A 20,245-nucleotide genomic window follows, 5' to 3' on the forward strand; every position below is an offset into this window, starting at 1 on the left:
AGTTTGACCTCTTGGCCTTTGTATCCCTCTTTTGGGCCTTTTTTATTTTTGTGATCTCCAAATCCCCCTCCCCCCCCCCCTTTCTCCTTGTATATTCCTCTTGGTAATGAATTATTTATTCATTTAAAAAAAAAAGGGGGAAGAAGAAGAAAACAAAGAAAGAGCTACTCCTTTACCTCTGAATAGCCAAAGAAAATGCATCTCCAAAGCTTGGAGAGACCAATTGAATGCACAAACTGTAGCTACGTTCAACCAGCTGAACAAGAGTATAGAAATAGCACACAAACGCCCTCAAGAATGACCAACCAAGAGAGTAAACCTCCTACAACAATTCTGCACTTTTTCTCTAAGAGCTTCAAGAACACCTTCTCCTTAGCTTCTCAACCAAGCTAAACCTATTCCTCTCTAGTAAACTTGTAACTTTCCCTCTCCTTAGAGAAAACACACGACACACTTAAAAGTGATTTTTTAGATTGAAACCCACTAAGGAAATTGCTTACCAACTCATATGGCACTATGACTTCACATAGATATGGAGCCAACTTGGCCCAACACCCAATCTCCACATGGGGTTGGACCCAACATGGTCCAACATCCAACACTTCGTAGTTGGGAATATGGTTACCTGGAGAAGAAGCAATCTGTTGTGGCTACAGGCCTACAACAAGTGCATAGGCAGAAATTAGAGCCATTGCACATAAAGGTTGAAGAAACTAGTCCAAGAGATGGGGTTAGAGGCTGAGGGGCTTATGCGATTGTATTGTGACAACAAGCCTACCATTAGCATAGCTCATAACCTAGTGCAACATGATCATACAAAACATGTCAAAGTTGATTGACATTTCATGAAGGAAAAGATTGACTCGGGTTACATTTGCACTCGCTTTATGAAAACAATAAATCAGCTAGCTGATTTTTTTTTTTTAACTAGCGGTATCCAGGCCTTTGGTCTGAATAGTCCCGCAGGCCCATACGGACCCCACAACCGCATAGATCGGGTCATACAAGGGTTGAATGAGAACCATTTAACTTTCATTGAAAGCAGTGAAGAGTACTAAACACCCCCATGTGAGTGTCCCCAAGGAAGTAAGAGGAGTCGAACTCAGAACCACACGCTCCTTGAGGAGCTAGCCGATTTTTTTTTTTTTTTGCTAATGATGGGTACCCTAGCGGCCTAGCCTTCGGCCTGACTAGTCCAGCATGCCTATACTGACCCCACAACGGCATGGGCCAGGTCATACTAGGGTTGAATGAGAACCATTCAACTCTCACTGAAAGCAGTGAAGGGCACTAAACACCCCCATACGAGTGGCCCCAAGGAAGTAAGAGGAGTCGAACTCAAAACCACATGCTTCCTGAGGCAAAGGTCCCTTGCCAACTCGACTACCCCCTTGGGGTTAACTAGACGATTTGTTCACAAGGAATAACTCACTACAGTTTCATACCCATTTGAGCAAGCTAGAAATGTATGACATTTATTCTCTAGCATGAGTGAGTGTAAAGAGAGCACATATTGTGAGGGTAGAATGGGAAATAGGGTGTGAACTAAGCAACATGTGTATTGGGTGTTAGTGAAGGGCACTTATGTAATCTTACTTTTATTTTTATCTAATGTGAGTGAATATAGGGAAGAGGCATCAACTATTTCTCTCAACCTTTTGTGCAAGATCCCTTCTTCTTTCTCTCTTCCCTTTTTGGTTTCTGTTTTTGCTGAAACATATTACAAGTGCGAAGAACTCCACTATGTCTAGAGGGCCTGAAATAGGGTGTTTTCCTAAAAATTTCGGGATCTAATTTGGCCATTTGTGCCTCGAAACCAGCAGTGAAGCCTTCCAAGATTGAACTGAAATTTCATGGTTTCATGAAATTTTCGGTTTCAAGCCACCGATATTTTGTAGTTTCAAAACATTTTGGGGTTTCGCAAAATTTTGAGGTTGTGCAAAATATGGGGAAGAGACAGGATGTTGAATCAAAAATAGGGTTTAGCTTTAACTTTAGACTTAATATATAGAGGTTTATTAATAATGGAAGCCAAAAATTCATCTCTTTTCTCTTTGCTTGGAGTCACTCTCGATTCTACATGATTCTTGAGCAGGTTTTCGGGGGTTTTTTTTTTTTCATATATATATATATATATATATATTACTTCTTTTTTTTTTTCTATCTGGGGGCCTAGTCTCAGTCAAAACCTGGTTTTAGTCAGTAGGCCTGAATTGTGTCAGGAAATCATACTTGTTACATAGAGAAATTGTAGGAATAATTAGCACGCATTGAAACAGCTACATCAACAAAGGGATCTGATACAGGGCTAAAAAGTTACATCAGCATGCCCTCCAGGCTTCAATAATTATGTCTTATATGACAAGACTTCACAATCTTGGTCCATAAAACTGCCTGCTAAGGTACAACTAAGTTGTTAAACTTAGAAGAAAATAAACTCCGAAAGATGGAATTCAGGCGAGAATAGATCCTCAAGTTGTGCAGCCTTTTGTTTTGTTTCCCCTTTTTTTGGGACTGTCAACAACAGAATGTTTTATTACAAGGAAGAGAGATTCAAGCAGAAGGTGATAAAAAAGAGAGAGTACAAAACAACAGAAATAAGGCCACCTAACCTAACACTCATCATACAGAAACTAGGCCTACACCATAAGGAAGATCTCTAATGGAGTATTATCCCACCATTGCATTCAAACTTATTTGTGAGCACCAAAATCCTCATCACATTTTGACCCCTATCGCATGTTTGCATGCTCTCCAATGCACTACTATCCCATCCTCACCCTTTTCTTTTTCACAAGGCCTCTACAACATCAGCAACTACTTTTTGTTTTTGTGCCAATATTATTTTAAAAAAAATATATATATATATATGTAAGAGCATCCCAGTCCATGAGGCTCCCACTACTCCAATGTCTGGGAGGGGCAAATGTACGCAGCCTTACCCCCTGCTTCACAGGAGTGCTGCAACCAACAGGTTACAATAGCACAACTTAAACATTGCAACAAGGCTCGCCTAATGCCAATATTATCATCATCATCATCATTATTCCTTATAATCATGATGATGATGATGATTAAATTGTTGTTGCGACCTTTATTCCTTTTTCCTCAGAAAAGCTGCTCTGTCATGAATGTAAATGAAAATTTGAGTGGTTATTTCATCCAATTGGCCATTGTATAAGCAGATTTTAGGATGGAGAAGCTTCAATGAGACTACATTATTTACGCACCAGATAAACTTCAAGCGCTTCCCACTGAGAGAGCACTCTCAACTGATGAGTAGAATGGCATGTATGAAAAGGACTTTGAATAAATGTTTCATCCTCTGATGATGCCAACAGAAGACCATGTGTTCTGATATCATTCCTGAACACGAGCACAAAATATTCACATTATTGTCAGGATTCCTGGGGGTGACTTGGTTTCAATAATTTTTACTAAAAAAAAAAAATATTCAGAAATGAACTGGCCAGACAGCGCATCAAAACACAAAAAGAACAGAAAAACTAATTCAAACACACATATGAAACCTCCGTCATACCCTCTATATGGGGAACCCACTCCATTTGGGCAACATTTTTTTGACATAGCAACAAAGACTCGTTCAAGCTCCCTGCATGAATCATTTTATAAATTTCAGACATAGGAAGTAAATAAACGCTTAAGGCATGGACATGTAAAGCTTGCACACTAAATTCAAACCTCTTCAATCCTGAACCTTTCCAAAACTTCAGAAGAAGTGTAAATGCCATATCATATAAGTCTGTCAGGACTAGCATATCCACAACATCTAATGGAAGTACTTGATTACCTGAAGGCACACACACAAAGAGAAAAAGAGAGAGAGAGTGTGTGTGTGTGAGAAAGAGAGAGAGAGAGTCAATCTTTAAAGAAAATTGTGGATTGATGAGTCGGAAATATTATGAAAGAAAACCCCTTTTTTTCCAAGTGACTTTGAAAATTTTAAACTTAACCTGTAAATGGTGATTTCATATTTGCCTGCCAAAGTAAATATTGAGCTGATGTCAATAGAAACTCTCTCTCTATTTTCTCAATATCGATATAACATTGCAGTCCCTGAGCTTGAAAGCCATTGTTGTCCATAGCTGCAAATTTGTTACAACATGTCGTTGACTAACAAACACACAATTATGGAAATCAAAAACAGTGAATGAATGTTAACACTTACAGCTCTTGTCTACAAAATTTCTAGGCCTTTTACTTGGATGGTGCTCATCCAGGCAAGAGTAACCTTCAATCTGTGGGTCAATCCAAGAATATGCAATATGAACAAGATGCAGAGCATTGATAGCTGCAGAGAGTGCATTAAGCCTCTCCTGCAGAGTCGAGGGAATCTGCTGGGGTGCATTTGAGGTTGCTTCAGTTCTCAGACGGTCTGAATATCGGTATATGTAACTAGCTGCTCTCCGAAAGTTGTTTCGATGCATTTCAAAAGCATAAAGCAATCGGTACGGGTTTGGGTTTGCTGCAGAATCCGAGCGCTCGGCCTGCAGAGTTCAAGAGATGTCCATAGGGCTTTAACCGCATATAAAATGAGGGAAAAACATAAACAGCACAAGGGCTTGTAAACTCTGTCGCAAGATTACACACCTTTGACATGTCACAGACATGGACGACATGGGCAACTGAGGGCGGGTCCAAGTGATAGAGGGCCCAACACTCACCTAACTTGTCAAATTTCAGCGCAAACAAGTACATGTAGTTTAAAGTTTCATATAATTACAAGAAAACTATTTAATAATAATGGAATCTAGTGGAACTTTTTGTAATATCCACATCACTTTGGGATACTTTCCCTAATTGTTTGGTGCTGAAACTTGACCAATAAGATGGTTGTGATTTCCATCCAAAGCTAGAGCCATTTTATGTTCCTTTTGGGGGGGTCAATAGGCAATCAATTGGTTTAAGACCCCATTCAAGTCTAGTTAAGACATTAATTTGGGCTAGTATTTACTGTTATCTTTAGTTCAAATATACTCTTACCATCATTCAAAGGGCTAATGTAACCAATCTGACCATTGGAGATGGGGATAATTTACAGCCAAATATCTCGTCTCAAAATGGGCAGTTGGTCTACTATTTATTGGGTTTTCTCCTGTTATATTTTTAGTAAGTACTTGATGAATGGAAACCAAAGCAGGTATTTTTACCATTAGATATATAAGAGATTATGTCAGTGGCAATTGTGTAAATTTTGAAGCCAAATCATCATATGACCTTGTCCAAAATTATGCGTTGCTTGTGCCATAAGGCACAACACTTTCATGTTGAAACTTAGTGAAGGTGACATGGACAACCTGCCTAAAAATTGTGAATGCCAACTCTGTCCATGTGGCAAATAAAAGCATTAGATATTCCACTTTAGGAGGTCTCCTAGAGAACCACGCCCTACCTTACCTAAGAAGCCCACCAAACAAGCTTCCTTTTTTAACTCAAACTACATCTAATAAAAAAAAAATTAGGGTGTATTTTCAGTCCACTTACTAAAATACAAAAATTCCAAATTACAAGGAACGCGGGAGGGGGCGTTCATACCTTTCAAATAAATTAGGCCTCACCCTCTCACCACTACCCTATTAAATGGTCCCCCTGGTCTCACCCCTGGTTGACCCATCCCTGTGTTGTAATTGGCAAGTGATGAAGTTCACAAATCCTTGTGACATTAACAATCTTACTGAAAAATAATAGGTTCAAGAGGAGAAGCTCATAAAGGATAACAACTTGTCACTTAGACATACCTTCCAGACAAGCTCTTGCCTCAACTTTTCTGTTAACCCAATAAATGGTAGTTGACCATCACAAAGAGTCTGCAATAAATAAAAAATGCAGCGCTATTACATGTCAAACTAGGAAACAAGGTTTAGTTCCGTTTCCCATAATATACTGAAAGAATTAGTGGCAAGGCAATTAAATGGTATCCCTGTCACTGCACAAACTGTTCAAAACACAAACTCACATAGCATTCATAAACCTTCCCAGGAAAAAAGAAGAAACATTCAGGCTGTCATAAGACTCATAACAAATATATATGCAACTTGCAGGCACTTGTAAACAGTAGAGTCCTATTACAACCTGCCCTGTCTGTTTCTACTTACCATTTTTTTTCCTTAAAGCAACAAAAAAGTACGAATTTTTCATTCAAAAGAATAAGCATAATTACAATTAAATTATATCTACCAAACCCCAAGAGCCTAAATAAATCGTGAAAAATTATAGAAAAGACTGAAAATCCAGAAAAACTCAATCTGCAGAAAAGAAGCCAAGCTGGAAGCAAAACCATTCCTGCATACTGCAACAAGTTATTTATATGTGAGAGCTTGATTGATTATACACATGGAAATACAGCACCAAATCTGGAGGAATATTCAAAACCATAGTTGTTCAAAACCATAGTTGTCATGGGCCAAGGTGAACCAAGGCGGTGGAGGGGTAGTCTAAGCGCTTAGGCGAGAAGGCGCCCGCCTTAAGGCAAACAAGGAGACCAAGTGTTATTTTTTATTTTCCCTATTTTCTAATATTATTTAGTAAGCTATATATACCTTGTATCATAAAAATCAAGTTAAGCAACATCAAGTCATTAAAAAACAACATTTAGCCATATTAAATCATAAAAAATTAACATTAAGTCATATTAAGTTATAAAAAATCAACAGTTAGAGAAATGTTCTTATTCTATATTAAGTTTGACTGGTCAAATGATTTTATTTTTACATGAAACTTTTAGTATTAGTTATAACACAAAACCAGCTTTCCAAAAAGTCTAAGATTATTTAAATCTGAGTTGTAATGACAAAGTTATACTTCGGTCAAACTTACTTTTAAGTGCGCGAATGCTGTTAAAATTGCCTGAATGAAAATAATTTTCAGGATATCAAAACAAAAGATTATTTTACCGGACTTTTGGTTTTTAGCAATGTTTTAACATGATAGAATTTATAAAATTTTCATAATTGAGAAAAAACCCCAGAATTTAAAGTTGAAAATCGCCCCTAAAACCAAAATCCAATTTTTGCTCTTGGACTGGTGGGTTGACTTTATATCCTTTTGGAATTTGATTTTTAAACTATTTTTATTGGACTCAAATATGGAGTATTTGCTTATTTATGAATAATATCTTAAGTGAATGAAATTACTTAAATGATATTTGGCATAAATAAGTGTCAAAATACAAAGCAACTGTCGCCTAGGCCCCTGGAAAACCGCCTGGACGCCTAGTCGTCACCTAGGCGATGCATTGACAACTATATTTAAAACTAAATCATAAACCACACCTTATTGTAATAATTCAAGACACACTGCCCTTCACACCAAGAGGACTCTTTGGCCACCTTTTAACACTTACAGGCCAAGCCATAAGTACACCCAGAAAACATAAAAAATATAACCACATTGGCACTTCTCAAAATAAAACAAGGTGGGCTCCAGATTCCTGTTGGCATAAACAAAGATAGCATATATTCACTAGGTGACGATGCTTATTGAGGGCTAACACCCAAGTAATGGATCAATGGTAGCCACTGTTGGAGGAGCCTTTTCGGGGGGGTAGGTAGGATGAACCCTAGGTTCAGACTAAACAACACCATCAACAACAAAAAATCAGCCTTATCGCAACTTAATGGGGTCAGCTGAATGGATCCATACAAAATGAAATAAGAAAAAAAATCCAAAAGGAAATGGGGGAAGGAAGAGATGAAAAGATGAGAGATGAGAAAAGAAAGATGAAAGTAGATAGATGGGAGTAAGAGGAAAAAGGCCCATCTCAACAAGTCAAGAGAATCTCAGCTAACTAGGGTTGGATGCATGGATCTTAAGTCCTTCAATAGGCTCTATCCAAGGTCATACTTGGGATAAATGCATGTCATACCTCACCACTTCACCTATGGTCATTTTAGGTTTGCCTCTAGCTTTTAGCTCTTTCAATCTAAATCAGGTCACTTCTCCTTATTGGGGCATCCTCAGGCCTCCTTTGAACATGGTCATGCCACCTCAAACGACTTTCATGAAGCTTTTCGTAGATTGGGACAACTCCCAAATGATCTCTAATATGCTCATTCCTAACTTTATCCTTCCTAGTTTTGCCGCACATCAATGTTAACATCCTCATCATAACTACACAACTTCTCTATATGACACTTCATAATTGCCAAAAATTCCACCCCATACATCGTAGCTAGTCGCACAACAATCTTATAGAATTTTCCTTAAGCTTTAAAGGGGTACGCTAGACCGCCGATCACACAACACTCTGGACGCACATCTCTTCTTCATCCAACCCACTTTAAATCTCTTTGATACATCATCCTCTATGTCACCTTCTTTATTTATGGTTGACCCTAGATATCTATGATAGTCACTTTGTGGAATCTCTCTACTCAATTTTCACCATTTCATTATCCATCATAGAGTGGTTAAGAATATACTTCATATACTCCGTCTTCAGTCTGCTAATCTTAAAAACCTCGTGTTTTCAAATTTGATCCCCATAGCTCCAACTGGGCATTAATCCTTGCTTTAGTCTCATCTACTAAAACGATGTCATCATGTTCAAACTAAACACCCCTCTGACAGAATCCCAAGTCACTCAAAACAGAAAAGTCAACAAAATTCAACCTTCTCAATTGAAGGTCAAACTTCAACAGTCACTCACAAACAATTAAGGTAGATGATCTCCAAAATATAGCAATGATCCATGGGTGGATTAATCACAATCAAAGAATTATTAAATACAACAACAACAACCTTTTGCCATGTAAATGGGGTCAGCTACATGGATCCACTAGAGGGAAAGACAAAAAATAAAAGGAAGGAAGAAGGAAAAGAGAAAGAAAAGAAATAAAGCAAAGTTACACCTCTGGGACATCCCACCTACAAACGATCAGCTACACGGATCTTTGCCCTCCAAACAACTTTGTGTGATGTCATCCTATGGTCAAGACCTAGCCTTTGCAGGTCTTTCCTTACCAACTCATGAATGGTCAATCAAAGGATTATTAAATCTGAAACTAAAAATCAGGAAACAATAAATATCCAAGATTCAGATCAATCTCAAAGTAGGGTCGAGTGTTAATCTTAACTGGCTAATTCACTCCCCAAAAGCAGATTCAAATCTAATGGCTAGATTTAAAGTGATCAGACAATATTCAGATCTGGTTCAGAAAACAGGCAGAATCAGGAGATTTTATATAAAACCAGATCGGAAGGTCAATCAGCACTTAACCCTGATCAAAGGCCAAGAGGCCTTGAATGACGATAGATCAGATCTGACGAACAGATCTACCCAGATGGAGACTCAAATCTGACCAAGATTAAACTCTAAAAACAGAGCAATCACAAGTTATAAATCAAGGCTCTTCTGAAACAAATCAATACCAACAGAATACCACGATTAATAACACACTGTTGGAGGATGATTTAACACAAAACAGAGAATCATACACAGATCGGCAATACCAGCTGCATAAGGATACAGAACAGCAGTGTACTTGTAGAGAAAACAGACTATGAGAAGGATTGAAAACTAATGGCTTCCCACCAACTTGGAATCAAAATCTCACTGTCTTCCAAGGATTTGACACCACCTTACTGAATCGCACAGCACTCCATTGCAGAGAAATAAAATTCTAGTCATGAAATCATGAGCGAGCCTTGGTTCATACAATCTCTTTAATGAAAAAAACTAATACAGTCCTAATTTAACTGCCGATCCCATTAAGTGGGGATAAGGCTTAGTTTGTTGTTGTGAAGTCCTAATTTAACTAAGTAAATTATATTGCTAATAGCAAGCATAACACAATTATGAATCAGAATTCTAAAAGGAATCAGCTCACACATTGGTTAGGGAGTTCATTAAGCAACTTAAATTAAAGGAAAACTAGCTAACTAAGCCCATGACGGGCTGGACTTAGCCACCATCGAGCTGAACCTGGTTTTTCTTCTTCCTGCAGGAGTATGTAATGTACTCCTTTGCCTGCATCGCTTTTTCTTCTAAACCTACTCATTTACAATAGTTTTCTCAATCTCATCAACATCCATAGTAAGAAATCTGTACTATGAAGAAACTGGAATGAGCACCAATAAAGTCCTTAAATCATTAAGGCAAATCTGACATTTTAACAGCAGAGCTTATTTGCACCTTCCTCCACATTCACCAACCCAATTAAGATACTTATTGTCGATTCACTCACAACCCCAGATATTGCTTGAAAACATCCTAAAATCAAAGTGAAATTTTCAATCTCACCAACTCTGGTCCAGTAATTAGATTGAAGTTTGCAATAGAGTGGCAGTCCAGTAATTAGATTGAAGTTCATAAGGGTGGAATGGTACTTTTGTAAATAACCAGAAATTTCTACAAAGGAGTGGCAGAATCATAATTCTTAGAAACTTCCAATTAGAAGTAGCAAAGTGACAAAAAATGGTTAAAGGGTATTCTGGGAATCAAAGTTAAAATAAGGACATAAGGTATTAAAGGGCAAAGATAGGGGTATTATTGGAAAAAAATATCAAATAATGTTAAAACACCACTCACGATTGAAAGGGTCTTCTTCAACCTTGGAAATTCCCAAAACCAGCGAGAGTAACCCTATTCCAGGTGAAGGTTCTCACCGTTTAGGCCTAGGATTGGGCTGAAATTGCAAGTGTAGGATCGCATAATCCAGCTCTATCAAACCCACCAAAATGAACCCAAAAGATCAAGTATTACGTTCAGATACAACTCCTGGAATCACAAGGGCGGTAGGTACAGATCTGGTTAGAGTAGCAGCTGCATCTCCCACAGAAGAGATCACTTTCAGGCCAGAAATTCAAGGGCTAGAGTCGCCCCTCAATGATGAACTAACACCCAAAAGTTTGTGAAGAATGAAGATGAGATGAGGGAGATCTATCGATTTCTATGGGTCACCAAAGTCTACTTCAAAACAGGGCAGAGCAGGGAAGGAGAGAATTAGTTAGAGAGATAATGGAAGGCAGCCGATTGCAATAGAGAGAGAGCAGAGGGGTTTCAATCACAATAACCAGCAAGGATAAGAAGGGATCACACAAGGGGAGGGGAAAAGAGATGAGAGGAGGAGAAGAAGAATCGTAGGGAGGGGGGGTTCAGTACATCTCCATGCTAGACTGCTAAGATCGCAGTGATGCAGCACCAACAAAGGTCCACACGAGAAGGACCAAGAAGGTCGACCCAAGTGGCTGACTGGGTCGACCAGATCTGGCTTAAGATAGCCCATGATTTGGGCTAGTGATGGGGGATATTAGTTTCTAATATTAGTCATATATTTAGTTTCTAATTCATGTCCTATGTACTTTCTAATTTCAGTTCATATCTAGTTTCCTTTTTATAATCTCAGTTTTAGCAACCCAAAATTAGTAATTTCTGAGTAACTATTTTTTGTAAACCTCCCAATCATGATTACAAAAAAAGAGGAGGGCAGCAACATAGCCCACGACTTTAGTTTTGAAGAAATTATGCTGCTGCTGCCGCTGGTCTCTGTTGGGGCTGTTCCTTGTGTCTGATCACGGAGGAAGAACTTTGTGTCTGATCCAGGTGACTCCTTGCGGCATGAAGTCCAGGAGGATCTTGTTGTGTTTCTTTTGTCTTCGTTACAATTTATATTCAAGCCAATACTGTCGCTGCAACCAGGTATTTAATCTTTCATTCTGCTGCCCAGAAATTCTGCAACTTGTTCCCATCGGCCTTCTCTGAAAAGGGCAGTTCCAGCCCTCGGTTTGAGCCCAGATTTTGATCCATTGTTTATCCATATCCTACTAAGGATCGACCCTAGTTTGGACTGTTTCTGAGGAGTCTGTAGAGAGATATTAAAAATCTCCCTATTTTTGTCTTCTAGTGGCCTGTAGCTTCTATTTTCTGGAATCGATATCTCTGCTGATATGACTGCTGATTTCTGGACTCCTGATCATATTTGTGATTAACTTGAAGTTGTTAATACACTTATTCAGTTCCTGGTTTAGTTCTAAAAGCTACTACTGGTTTATTTATTCACTGTGTTGCTGATCTGTGAGATCGATACTATTTTCTGGACTGCTGTTGGAGTTTAATTTCTTATATATATTTGGGGTTGGTTTTGGTTGTTCTTTGGTTTATAAGTTCCTGCAGTTTTGGGTCTGGTTTAATTGTCAAATCCAGTCCTACATTAAGTGGTATCAGAGCATGGCTGAGAACAACCCCCACCCTAGCTTCTATTATGGAGATGCTACAGAATATGAAGGTTGAACAGGAAGCTAAGTGGACTGAATTGAATACAAGGTTGTTGGCTATCGAGACCGCATCACAACAGCCTACCGATGATTCACAAACAACACCAGAAGTGGAAGCCCCATTGAACATAGCTGCTCATTTGGCTAACAGGAGAGCAAACCCTAATTTGAGACCACCACAGAGGGTTCCTGTAGTGCAACCAACTTTTGAAGAACATGTAAGGGGTTACTTTGAGACTGAACATCCCACATATCAGAGGTACTCTGAAGATTCACAGAAGGTCAAGCTCGATCTGAAGGAGTTTGATAGAAGACATGACCCCCACCTGTTCTATGATTGGGTAGCTGCTTTGGATGATTATTTTGATTATTATGACTTGCCTGAGGAGCGGAAGATGAAACTAGCTCGTGCAAAGCTAGTTAAGGTTGCTCGTGATTGGTGAAGAACCTATGAGCTAGAGTTGGAAGACCGTGGGAGAGAACCTACTAGTTAAGAAGAGATGAAGCTTGAGCTATCTGACAAATACTTGCCACGCAACTTCAGTGCTCGCATACAAGACTAGTTGAACTCTTTTTGTCAAGGGATTATGATTGTTGCAGAGTACATGAACAGGTTTGATGTATTTTATTCTCATACAGGCATATGGGAGAATGAAAGACAACTGTTATCTCGGTTTCGACTAGGATTACAAGCTAAAATCAACAGGAGAATTGGAGTTGTTGATGTGAAATCAGTGAGGGATTGCTTTGAAAAGGCCCTACAAGCGGAAGAGCTTATTGCACAGCCAGTTAGAAGGTTTGGTTTTCAAGCTAGGGAGGTCAAGAAAATTTTCCAGCAACTAAACCTAATAGCTCAGCATCCCCAAAGTCCACTTTTCCTCCACGGGCTGATCACAAAGGAAAGACACCCATGACAGGTAGTAATAAGGTACAGTGCTTCCATTGCCAAGAGGTAGGACATTTTGCTAAGTCTTGCCCACATAAGCAAAGGCTTAATGCAATAGCTGAAGTTGAAGAAGAAGATGAATCAGCTCTTTACCCTTACCCTTTGGATGATGATGATGATGGTGGATATGACTATGACATGGAAGACACTAATGAGGATGGCACTCATGGAATACATATTGTTACTCGCATCTTGGTGGCTGAAACTAAAGAAGAGGATTGGCGAAGTAACTGCATACTCTACAACCGTATAAAGTCAGGTGAGCATACTTGTCAGATTATCATTGATAGTGGCAATTGTGTCAACGTTATCTCTGAAGCCTTTGTGAAGAAAGCAACCTTGAAATCTGATCCACATCCCCAACCCTATAAGGTATCCTTGTTGAATGGTAATACCTTGGAGGCGAACAAGAGGTGCTCAGTTCCTTTGAAACTTTACCGGTATGAAGAGAAAGTTTGGTGTGATGTGATCCCAATGAAACTCACAGATGTATTGCTTAGTCGTCACTGGATGTATTACAATGATGCCATCGTTGGAGGGAAGAAGAATTTGTGTACTTTCATGTGGAAGGGTGTTCCTACAACTTTCTATCCGGTAAATGTGTCCACTAAAATACGGCGATGGAAGTCCCTAAGATCAAATCAGAAGGATGTTGACATTAAGAAAAATGTTGTAGCTCTGCGAACAAAGGAGTTACTAGCTATTCCCCGCAAGCAGTTCTTGCACACAAGTCATGAGACTGGAATGGTTATGGCTCATATTACTAGGGAAGTCACTCCCCAACCTGAGGTAACACATAGTGCACCTATCAGAGGGCACCAATCTGATTTTTCGGACTTAGTCCATGATGATCTCCCAGATGAACTACCTCCCATGCGTGATATACAACATGCTATTGATTTGGTACCTGGTTCTATTTTACCCAACCTTCACGTTTATAGACTTAGCCCTACTGAGCATGCCGAGCTGAAACCGCATGTGGATGGGTTATTAAAGAAGGGCATCATTGAGGAGAGCTTAAGTCCTTGTGCAGTACCAGCTTTACTCAAGCCGAAGAAGGATGGTTCTTAGCGGATGTGTGTGGACAGCCGTGCTATCAACAAGAAAACGGTCAAGTATAGGTTCCCTATAACCACGACTAGATGATATGTTGGATATGCTATCCGGGGCAAAGGTCTTTTCCAAATTAGATCTGAAGAGTGGTTATCATCAGATTCGCATCCGTTCTGGGGATGAGTGGAAGGCTGCTTTTAAGACCAAGGATGGCTTATATGAGTGGAAAGTTATGCCTTTAGGTCTGACAAATGCAGCTAGCACATTTATGAGAGTAATGAAACAGGTTGTAACGCCCCGGCCCCATTAACCTTGCACAATATTGTCCTCTTTGGCCCATGGGCCTCAAGGCTTTAAAACGCGTTGTGCCATGTTAAAGAAGTTGGAGGTTATTAACTAGTCCAGGAATCTCTCCCTAGGCGATGTGACACTAAAGTTTGCACACCCTCACCGATCTCCTAGGCGGGTCTGGCACTTGCCATATTCTTGGGTCGTTACACTTCCCCCCTTTCGACACAGCGCCCCCCGTTATGGCTCCACATGTTATCGAGGTCCTCTCTGATACCATTTGTAATGCCCTGGCCCCATTAACCTTGCACAATATTGTCCTCTTTAGTCCATGGGCCTCAAGGCTTTAAACGCGTTGTGCCATGTTAAGGAAGCTAGAAGTTATTAACTAGTCCAGGAACTTCTCCCTAGGAAATGTGGGACTAAAGTTTGCACACCCTCACCGATCTCCCAAACCCCCTGGTACTAGCCGTATTCTTGGTGGGGACACCTTACCCATCTCCCAGGTGGGTCTGGTACTTTCCATATTCTTGGGTCGTTACACAGGTACTTCGTCCCTTCATTGGTTGCTTTCTGGTTGTTTACTTTGATATCTTGATATACAGTAACAACCAAGAACATATGGATCACTTGAGGTAAGTCTTGAGAGTACTCTGTGCAGAGAAGTTATATATTAATCGCCAGAAGTGTTCCTTCATACTGCCCAAGGTTGTATTCCTTGGATTTATAGTGTCATCAAAAGGGGTTGAAGCGGATCCAGAGAAGATCAAGAGCATCATTGATTGGCCTATACCTAAATCACTAACAGAAGTACGCAACTTCCATGGTTTGGCTTCTTTCTACAGGAGATTTATTCAGAATTTCAGTGCAGTTATGGAACCCATCACTGAATGTATAAAGGCAAGTAAAGGGAGGTTTGAATAGACAACTGCCACGACCAAAGCCTTCGCTCTTGTGAAGAGGAAGATGACAGAGGCACCCATTCTACACCTTCCAGATTTTGACAGAGTATTTGAGGTAGCTACTGATGCTTCACATGTTGGGCTAGGAGTGTTAATGCAAGGAGGACACCCCATCGCTTTCTATAGCGAGAAACTGAATGAGGCCAAGAAGTGCTATTCAACATATGATCTGGAGTTGTACGCAGTCATCCAAGTGCTACGCCATTGGAGACACTACCTCATTGGTAAGGAGTTCATTTTATACACTGATCATGAGGCTTTGAAGCACCTTCACTCACAGAAGTCGATTAGCCACAGGCATGCCAAATGGGTAGCCTACTTGCAGGAGTTTATATTTGCTATGAAGTACAAGGCGGGAAAAGAGAACACAGTGGCTGATGCACTTAGCCGGAAAGTGCTCACACTTAACACATTTTCAGCACATGTTAGTAGCATTGATCAGATACGGGGTGAGTAAGCATTTGATTCTGATTTCAGCACTGTTTTTACGGAGTTACAACAGGGTGGACAGCACCTAAAGTACTCTATTCAAGATGGGTACTTGTTTTTTGGCACACGGCTTTGTATCCCAAATTCTTCCCTACGTTATCACATCATACGGGAGTTACATGGAGGAGGATTAAGACATTTTGGGAAGGACAAGACTCTTGCACAGATGATTGATCGATATTATTGGCCATGCATAGCAAAGGATGTCGATCATATGATCAAGAGATGCCGTGTATGTCAGTTGGAAAAAGGGGGAAAACAGAACACAGATTTATACTCTCCACTACCTGTTCCTCATGCACCATGGCTTGATGTTAGCATAGATTTTGTTCTTAGATTAACCCTACTAGGGAACGATATGATTCCATTATGGTGGTTGTGGATCGTTTCTCTAAGATGGCTCATTTCATACCTTGTCGAAAGACTTTTGATGCTTATCAGGTTGCAAAGCTCTTCTTCAAGGAGGTAGTGCGACTACATGGGTTACCAACTAGTATTGTGTCTGCCCGTGATGTTTAAGTTCGAGTTATTTTTGGAAGACATTATGGTTGAAGATAAATACAAAGCTAAACTTTTCAACTGCATTTCATCCACAGACGGACGGACAGACAGAGGTGGTGAACCGTAGCTTGGGAAACTTGTTGAGGTGTTTGGTTTGAGACTATGAGAAGACATGGCCTTCCATTCTTGATATTGTAGAATTGGCCTACAACAGTTCAATGAATAGGACAACGAGTCGTACTCCTTTTGGAGTTCAACCTAAGCGACCTATTGAGGCTGATGAGTTCTTACGTCATATTACTGAGGTGCATCCCAACGTCCGATGACGTATTGCCTTGATCAATGAGGTGTATAAGGCTTCTGCTGATCGTCATCGGCGTTATGTGGAGTTCAAACCAGGGGACATGGTGATGATTTGAGTAAATCCTGAACGGTTTCAGACAGGTGTCAATACCAAGTTACATCCACGGAAGATGGGTCCCTATAAAGTGCTGAAACGTATAAGACCTAATGCTTATGTGCTTGAGTTGCCAGATGACATGACCATAAGAAACGTATTTAATATGACTGATCTTCACCTTTATGTTGGACACCATTCGGATGATGGAGACACAGAACAGACGTTAAGGCTGCCCCAACTGAAACCACCTACTTCTAAAGTTATTGAAGATGTCTTGGATGATAATTACAAGACCTCCCGCCGTGGCACCGGATATCACACTTTCCTTGTCAAATGGAAGGGTCGTCCCCGTAGTGACTGTACTTGGATTCATGTTGATGATTTCAAAAGACTTGATCCCGACTTGTATGAGCGCCACATGTCCCTTATCCATTCATCGGAGTTGAATGTTTTCAAGCCGGCGAGAGTTGATGCAGCACCAACAAAGGTCTACACAAAAAGGACCAAGAAGGTCGACCCAAGTCGACCCAAGTGGCTGATTGGGTCGACCAGATTTGGCTTAAGATAGCCCACGATTTGGGCTAGTGATGGGGGATATTAGTTTCTAATATGAGTCATATATTTAGTTTCTAATTCATGCCCTATGTACATTCTAATTTCAGTTCATATCTAGTTTCCTTTTTATAATCTCATTTTTAGCAACCCAAAATTAGTAATTTCTGAGTTACTATTCCTTGTAAACCCCGCCCATTATGATTACAAATAAAGAGGAGGGCAGCAACATAGCCCACGATTTTAGTTTTGAAGAAATTATGCTGCTGCTGCCGCTGGTCTCTGCTGGGGCTCTTCCTTGTGTCTGATCAAGGAGGAAGAACTTTGTGTCTGATCCAGGTGACTCCTTGCGGCGTGGAGTCCAGTAGGATCTTGCTGTGTTTCTTTTGTCTTCGTTACAATTTATATTCAAGCCAATACTGCCGCTGCAACCAGGTATTTAATCTTTCATTCTGCTGCCCAGAAATTCTGCAACTTCTTCCAATCGGCCTTCTCTAAAAAGGGCAGTTCCAGCCCTCGGATTGAGCCCAAATTTTGATCAATTGTTTATCCATATCCTACTAAGGATCGACCCTAGTTTGGACTTTTTCTGAGGAGTCTGTAGAGAGATATTAAAAATCTCCCGATTTTTGTCTTCTAGTGGCCTGTAGCTTCTATTTTCTGGAAGTGATATCTCTGCTGATATGACTGCTGATTTCTGGACTCCTGATCATATTTGTGATTACCTTGAAGTTGTTAATACGCTTATTCAGTTCCTGGTTTAGTTCTAAAAGCTACTACTGGTTTGTTTATTCACTGTGTTGCTGATCTGTGAGATCAATACTATTTTCTGGACTGTTGTTGGAGTTTAATTTCTGATATATATTTGGGGTTGGTTTTGGTTGTTCTTTGGTTTATAAGTTCCTGCAGTTTTGGGTCTGGTTTGGTTGTCAAATCCAGTCCTACATTACGCAGGAACAAAACCAGAAAAGAAGAAAGAACAAGGAGAAAGAAAGACAGGAGAAGTGGGGAGATAGAGAGATCGCAGGGAAGAAGAAGAAAGGGGGGTTTCAAATTCCATTCATTCTTCATTAATTCCCTTCCATAACTTGGGTTACATGCTAATTTATATTAGTTCAAAATAAAAACTTTAAGACTGAAATAGAAACTCCTAATTGCTTTCTAAATTAAAATCTAATAAAATAGAAACACAATAAAATTAAATTGGAAATTTCTACTTGCCTAATGTTACCCCAAAACAACCCAAAATAAAAGATTACATATCTTTGCCAAATAAAATAAATATTCTAAATATACTACTTATCAACTACCAAACTTGGGTCTGGTTCTTAGTCCGGGATCTTGAACGGGTTTGGGTCGATCCATCGTAGTGCTGCTACATCAGAAACTATAATCCACATGGTTGTATGTAAGTAATCAACAGCTCATCTAAGGTATGTTTACCATTAAAAGGAAAGCTTCTAGACATGGCCCAATAAATTTTCCTACCGCCTCCTTTAATTTAGTCAATACTTTTGCACCTACTTACAGGAAAAAAAAAATCTAGTTGGCCTGAAATCTGAAAACTACTCCATATTCACATTAGAGATGAACCTAAGGTTCAAAATATCGAGTTTCGACCTGGTTTTGACCCTTGGGGAGACTGAAATTTCAGTCGAAATCTAGTAAATTTTGAGGAAACCAGGGAAATTTTCCGTATTTGGTGGAAACTTTGGTTGCGACCCCCAAAATGTGTTTTTTTTGTTTGCATGATTTTTTGTGTATAAAAAAGTCCTATTTTAGACATTTCTAACTCATTCACATAATTAGTTTCATGGAAAAAAACCTAAATTCATACTTGAGGTGTTGACCAAAGTTTGCTAACGTACATTGAGTCGTTGACTGAAACTATATTACATAGGTACATATATAAGTCACTAACTAAAAATGTGAAATACATTATTAAAAGTTTAAAACAAGCAAAACATAATGTTAAGGATCTAAAATAAATAATAATATTACATAATTATGAGTTATCTCTCAAGTCCGAAGTCTGAAGCCTCAACAGTCAATTCCAAGTAGAGTGTCTAGCGGTTTTAGTCCACGAGTTGCATACCACTGCAGATGTCGTAGCCGCTCCTCTGAATACATCACATATGAGTCCCATGACATATTTTGGGCCCAATTGTTTTGGTAGTCCGTCACTACCTATCTATAAGATGCATCATCAACATCGGCTAGGTATCCTTGCCTAGGGAATGGCTCAGTCATAGTGTTAGGATGTGGATGTGGCACACAGGTTGGGATGGATACCCAAAGATACTGTCAACAAAAGATGACCCACCACCCGAATTACCCTCATGTCCAAATGAAGTAAAAGATCCACCACATTGTCCACACCCAACGCCATATCCAAATGAATCGATGCTCTCAAAGGATGGCACACAAGGTTTAGGGAAGACAGGATTCACCTTTTTGTTCCGAGCACCCTTCCTTAGGTAGATTTGCTATGAATGTGTAAGATCCAAGTTAGAATGAAGATTTGATGGCACAAGGGCAAAATCTTGAGTATTTTCCCAAATTCCCCACCTCATAGAAAAGAAATAGGGGGAGAGGGTCAAAATTTTGAGATAAGAAGGCTTGTTTTCCCATTTAAGAGGGTTTTATAAAGGTTGATCTATTGGTCCACTCGAAAATTCCCACATTTCGATACTGGTCGAAACCAGTGACTTTTAAATGTCACATGGTATTTGGTATCGGAATCCTTGGATACCGCTGAAATGTGGAAAATTTCGACGGTATTGATGGAGACCTTGAACCATGGATGAACCCACATCCCAT

General features: G+C 39.7%; 1 protein-coding gene across 5 annotated transcripts in view; it reads right to left on the bottom strand.

Moving 5' to 3' along the window:
* The window catches only part of LOC122082594 (nuclear pore complex protein NUP160), a 109,023-nt gene that overhangs the window by 13,602 nt on the left and 75,176 nt on the right, over positions 1-20,245 (bottom strand). For 4 of the 5 annotated variants that reach the window (XR_006141356.1, XR_006141354.1, XR_006141355.1 and 1 more), the window contains 7 exons: positions 5,760-5,828; positions 4,612-4,689; positions 4,190-4,508; positions 3,975-4,106; positions 3,703-3,811; positions 3,542-3,613; positions 3,231-3,366 (listed from right to left, as the gene is read on the bottom strand). Coding sequence is in view for 1 of the 5 variants with exons in the window: in XM_042650267.1 (XP_042506201.1) it covers positions 3,231-3,366; positions 3,542-3,613; positions 3,703-3,811; positions 3,975-4,106; positions 4,190-4,508; positions 4,612-4,689; positions 5,760-5,828 (915 nt within the window). In the remaining 4 variants the exon portion in view is untranslated. The remainder of the gene's footprint in view (positions 1-3,230; positions 3,367-3,541; positions 3,614-3,702; positions 3,812-3,974; positions 4,107-4,189; positions 4,509-4,611; positions 4,690-5,759; positions 5,829-20,245) is intronic. The other variant, XR_006141357.1, reaches the window with a different exon arrangement.

This window comes from Macadamia integrifolia, chromosome 6 (assembly GCF_013358625.1).
Source record: "Macadamia integrifolia cultivar HAES 741 chromosome 6, SCU_Mint_v3, whole genome shotgun sequence".
NCBI lineage: Eukaryota > Viridiplantae > Streptophyta > Magnoliopsida > Proteales > Proteaceae > Macadamia > Macadamia integrifolia.